This window comes from Camellia sinensis, chromosome 9 (assembly GCF_055761805.1).
Source record: "Camellia sinensis isolate YWXY chromosome 9, ASM5576180v1, whole genome shotgun sequence".
Taxonomy (NCBI): Eukaryota; Viridiplantae; Streptophyta; class Magnoliopsida; order Ericales; family Theaceae; genus Camellia; species Camellia sinensis.
Genome location: NC_138969.1, coordinates 164,284,425 through 164,289,546, shown reverse-complemented (window position 1 = coordinate 164,289,546; position 5,122 = coordinate 164,284,425). Strand labels below are relative to the sequence as shown.

Here is a 5,122-nt window from a genome sequence, read left to right as displayed (position 1 = left end):
TGTTTGCACATAATTTTTTTAGTTTTTTCAATTTGAAAGTTGATATTTTAAAATTTTGAAAATCAAAATAAATGTCAAATTAGCATGTTCATTTATAGATAATCATAAATGATGAACAATCATTGTTTGAAAGACAATTCCGACTATTAAAAATTTAATGAGACTTCAAGGTCTAAAAAATTTTAGTTAGGATTTAATGGAATATAAATTAAGACTTATGTGTAAATGCCCCTAAAAATATTCATTAACGACATTGAAAACAATTGAAATACTATTTAAACAACATTCATTAAAGCAATAAAAAAAAAAAAAGTAACTTATGTTAGAATGATTATAGTAAGTACATATACTTAAAAAAAAAATTAGTAATGTCTTCTGCGTGGAAATTTTTTTACCTATCAACAAGAAATAACAACTCTCAATGAGCATCAAAATCTCTATTAGTTGGTGGAGATTAACAAAGGAAAATTATAATGCAATTCAGAAATTTCAGGGAACACTGTGTAATTTCTCAAATATTAGGGAAGAAATTGTAATAAAGGTAAACTTAAAGGGGTGGGAGTGTAATTTATTATAAATAAATAAATAAAAAGTTACACCAACCCAAAATAATACTAAAATGGATTTGCACCAGTTCCAGCATTTGTACATGTGGATGTGTGAGTTGGCAATCCACAAAGTCAAAGGTTCCGAAGCAACCCGTGGAGAACGTGAAGAAATGTATGCGTCATCATGTGGGTCCCACATGACACTTGTAGATTTCATAAATTAAAGAGAATTCTCGCCTCGTTTGGTATGACAGGATTAAGGGTGCGTTTGTTTGAACGGACTGGATAAGGGGAATTGTAATTTATCAGATTGTTAATTTTGAGATATATTGTCTCTGGACTATTTGGTCGGACTAGATTTATATCCTATATTTGTTTAGTCATGGATTAGAGGTCTGGATTGGACTATTCTATTGAATCCCATGTTTGTTTGAGATATTATGGAGAAGGATAAATGTTCAAAAGACTATTTTGCTCTTTTTGAATTATTTACTAAATAATAAGAATATTAAATCTGAATTATAAATTTTATTTAATTTGTTTACTATAACTTTTAAAATATTAAATAAATAGAATATTAATAAATATTACATAAATTTATTTTAATTTGTAATTGAGATGTTTAATTTTTTTTTTTTACTTTATTAAGTATAATTAATACCATGAATGCACCAAATATTAAATTTTTTTGACTTCATGCGTAATTCTAGTAGATCAAGACAAGGTAGCAATTGTGATAACAACATAACAAAGTTCTTGACTTCATGCGTCACAGATTTTATTGACTTCATGCCTAATTCTACCTTGTCATTCTAATTTTTTCAAGTGTTCAACTAAACATCTAGCTAGATTTTTAGTGTAGCTAGATTTTTGTATAAAAAGAATATATATCACAATCCTTGATATAAAAAATCACAATTTTATTATCATAAAAAATCAAATGATAACCTCAAAACAAAAAAATCTGAAAACACAATTTGTGAACACCCTTACATAAAAAAATCAACCTATATATTGCTTTGTCATGTTATTATCAGAATTTTTTTGCTTTGTCATAACCAGAAATCTGGAAACACAATACAAAGCCAACCGTAGAAAGGCAATATATACAATTTCAATTAAACACCATAAAATGTATACAATTTCAATTTCAATTAGTCAATTATAAACACCATAAAAGCAATATATACAATTTCAATTATTCAATTATTCAATCAGGTGGAAATATAAACACCATAAAGGAAAAGAGCTAATAAGGACACTTCACAATTTCTATTATGATCCAAAGTCTAAAGCAAAGATATTATACAAAGCCAACCACAAAAACAATATATAAAAAGCATCCCAATTATAGTTAACAAAATACGGGTGCTTGTAAACAAAAAAAGTAATAATTAAGTTTATCAACAAGTTTATAATAGACTTAACAAAAAGCATTCCCTACCATGTATATGAAATCATGGCCAAAAAGAAAATACTCCAATGAAATGCAACAAGTTTATTACGGAGCATGCCTACTTAGCAACCTCATCACCCACCTTAGCCTATCATCATGTGTCAAGCTGAAGAACATGTCAAGCTTTTGGACATCATGGGATATGATTTCACAAGCATCTAACCTTTCATCTACAGTAATTGACAACTTCGTAAGTTCATCGTTTAGTGATACCCGTTTAGATGCAAGATCATGTGAATACCTCATTCTTTTTCCAATGAATTCTAGCTTATCATTGGTTGTTCCCAAGACATCCACCAACTTGTCAGCAAACATGGTCAGCCCTTCAACTACTTCATCATTGGCTCTAGGTCTTTTCTTGTCTTTCTTTTTGGTAGAACTATCAGAAGGCCGTTGAGTTGTTGAGTTTGAATAATCCATTGCTTCACCAGTCTGACTATTTAATCCCATTTGTTCCAGAAAAGTGTCATTATCTGCAAGACCATGCAACAACACATCTTCTTCAGCATTCATAGCCTCAACTGCATCAGCAGGGTCTTCAGCAAACTCTCTTGTAGCTCGATCTTTGCCAAATATTTGAATCCATTCATCAAAATGTCGGAAAGTTTTGTTCCTCAGGTGTTTTGCATCATTGTCCCTCTACAATGACCAACTAATCCCAATTAATATCTTCAACATAAGGTTAAAATACATATATGAAATAGTATGTAAATAACAAAAGGAGATAACTTTACCCGAACATATGCCTCCCATACACTATCACTCTCTACGTCAATTCTTTTTTCAGTATCATTCCATCCAAATCCACTAGTAGCAAGCATACCAAACACAGAATTGTATTGCTTCTTCCATATTTTAATCTTTGATTCGATATGGGGAGAGCCACGTAAATCTGTCCCGGGTAACAACTCTGCCATTTTATTCTCCAATTTCATAAGATAGCCTGCCTTGAAAGAATTATCAACTTTCATTCCATCATTCACAATGAACAACAAGGCTGAAATTAGACAGTCCTCTTCACGTGGGCTCCATATTCGCCTTTGTTTTAATGAATCAACCTTGCCATTCTTTTTCTTACGAGAACTCGATACCTCATTATCCATGCCTACAGTAATAATTGAACATTTCATATGCATTACCATAAAATATAAATAACTCACAAACATATATATCATAATGTCACGACCCAAACCCGGCCCTATGGGTTTAGCACCGTAACCGGCCAGTAATCCGAGATTACCGAAGGCCTACAGGACAGTAATACAGTAAAACAGAGTACAGGGCCTGGCGGAAGCCAATACAGTAATTAAACAATGTCCAATGAGCTGTGACAGTCTGTATGCCAAAAAGATTTTTCATGCATTCATACATAAACAGTACAGAACAGTATGCACAATATTTACATTCATTCAAACTAGGGACTCAACCCTAGATAGCGGTACAGTGAACAGTCAGTCTATACAAAACAGTGAAACAGTACAGAAGGGGGAATTCTTAAAACACCCCTAAGCCTTAGCAGATAGGCTCGGAACCTCGCAGTGAGGCACAAAGGCTGGCTTGACAAAACTGGAGTAACCCTGACGCCTCTAGCTTCAATCCGGTGCCTGAACACCTACATATATATATGAGCAGTGAGCTAAAGCCCAGTGAATAACATAAAGCGTAAAGAGGTTAAGAATGAATGTCCTTACAGTAATGAAAACAGTTCATTTCAATCAGTATTTCAGTTGCTCAGTACAGTAAACAGTCATATGTGGTACATCCATTAGCATAACAGTAACAGTAGGTCTTAAAAGACCGAACAGTAATGATGGCCATCAGTCAGTAAACAGTAGTGGTTCCACGAGGAAACCGACAGAGAATTCTGTCACAGTAACAGTAAACAGTAGGTGCTAAGGATGCCACAATACAGTTCAGAATATAGGACATACATTCATTCAATTAACAGTAAATCAGTTCAGAAAACAGTACGGTTCAGTTGTTCAGAAGATAATCATTTGTAAACATATCTTTACACAATCGTTACTCACAGAGTTTGGGCTACGGTATGCTAGAGCGAGTCTCCCCAGTCGCCAACCCTACACAGTTAACAGATTGAACACACTAAGCCACACAATTGGGAACGGTAATAACTTAATCCCTAATGCCTCGGTGTGTTCTACATCTATATCCTCAACAAGATGTCTTAAACTAGGCCTAAGAATGCCTAGAATGGGATGAGGATGCAAAGATGTACATTTAAAAGCATTTTCAGAAAAACAGAGTCCCGCTCGAGCGCAGGTTTCCCCGCTCGAGCGTAAACTTTCCCGCTCGAGCGTAAACTTTCCCGCTCGAGCGTACTGTGAAAGTACTGGATGGGTAAAATCTCCGCTCGACGCCCGCTCGAGCTTGAGACATGACTCCGCTCGAGCGCCCGATCCTCCGCTCGAGCGGACTGTAAAACAGTGCAGAGAGATGCTGGATGTTCGAATTCCACGCTCGAGCGGAACTTCCCCCGCTCGAGCGGAAGTGCGAAATCTGGAAAACCCAGATTACACCTCCAAGCTCAAACTCAAGTTGTTAACAACTCAAAACCGATCCTCTTGGGCTCATTTTCTGGAAAACTCTTGCAAACATATAGAATGACATGATTCAAAACTCAATTTGAGAAATCAAAGCCCAAGGGTGTTCTATTCAAACCCAGTTTCAAACCATTTTTCAAGAACAATATGAACATGCAAACATGCATGGATTCGAATCATTTTCAAAGCTTTAATGCTGTTTCAAAAGAGCTCAAACCTTCAAAAATAAGATGAACTCATGGAGTATGACCAAAAGATGGGCATGCATGTGATGAAACATGGACTACAACCTCAAAACTCATCAATACTAACATGCATGCAAAGATTGAGCTTCAATTCACCATTAATGACCCAAACCATGACTTAGTTCTACAATGAAGCATGAACCATGCATGAATCAACTTAAAGACAAAATCAAAAGATGAAATTCATACCTAGGTTCCTTGAATGCAAGTCTAGAGGTTCAATTAAGCAACCTACACTTCAAGTTCTTCAATTAGCAAGCAAACCCAAGATGGAAGACAAGTTCTCTCACTCTCTCCCTCTCTTGGTCGGCT

At 34.9% G+C, this 5,122-nt stretch overlaps 1 protein-coding gene across 1 annotated transcript; it reads right to left on the bottom strand.

The window, feature by feature from the left end:
- Nucleotides 1–1,800: 1,800 nt before the first annotated feature.
- LOC114298222 (uncharacterized) lies at nucleotides 1,801–3,107 on the bottom strand. The gene is made up of 2 exons (XM_082889512.1): nucleotides 2,739–3,107; nucleotides 1,801–2,643 (listed from the first exon to the last, which is right to left on the bottom strand). The coding sequence occupies exons 1-2, from the start codon at nucleotides 3,105–3,107 to the stop codon at nucleotides 2,050–2,052; spliced, it is 963 nt and encodes a 320-aa protein (XP_082745638.1). The 3' UTR covers nucleotides 1,801–2,049.
- Between the last annotated feature and the right edge of the window lie 2,015 nt (nucleotides 3,108–5,122).

What these genes read in the sequence shown, in the direction of transcription:
- LOC114298222 (XM_082889512.1), bottom strand. Translation starts at nt 3,107, where the DNA reads ATGGATAATGAGGTATCGAGTTCTCGTAAGAAAAAGAATGGCAAGGTT. An exon ending in TATGGGAGGCATATGTTCGG is followed by an intron (nt 2,644 to 2,738) that starts GTAAAGTTATCT and finishes TGGTCATTGTAG; the next exon opens with AGGGACAATGATGCAAAACA.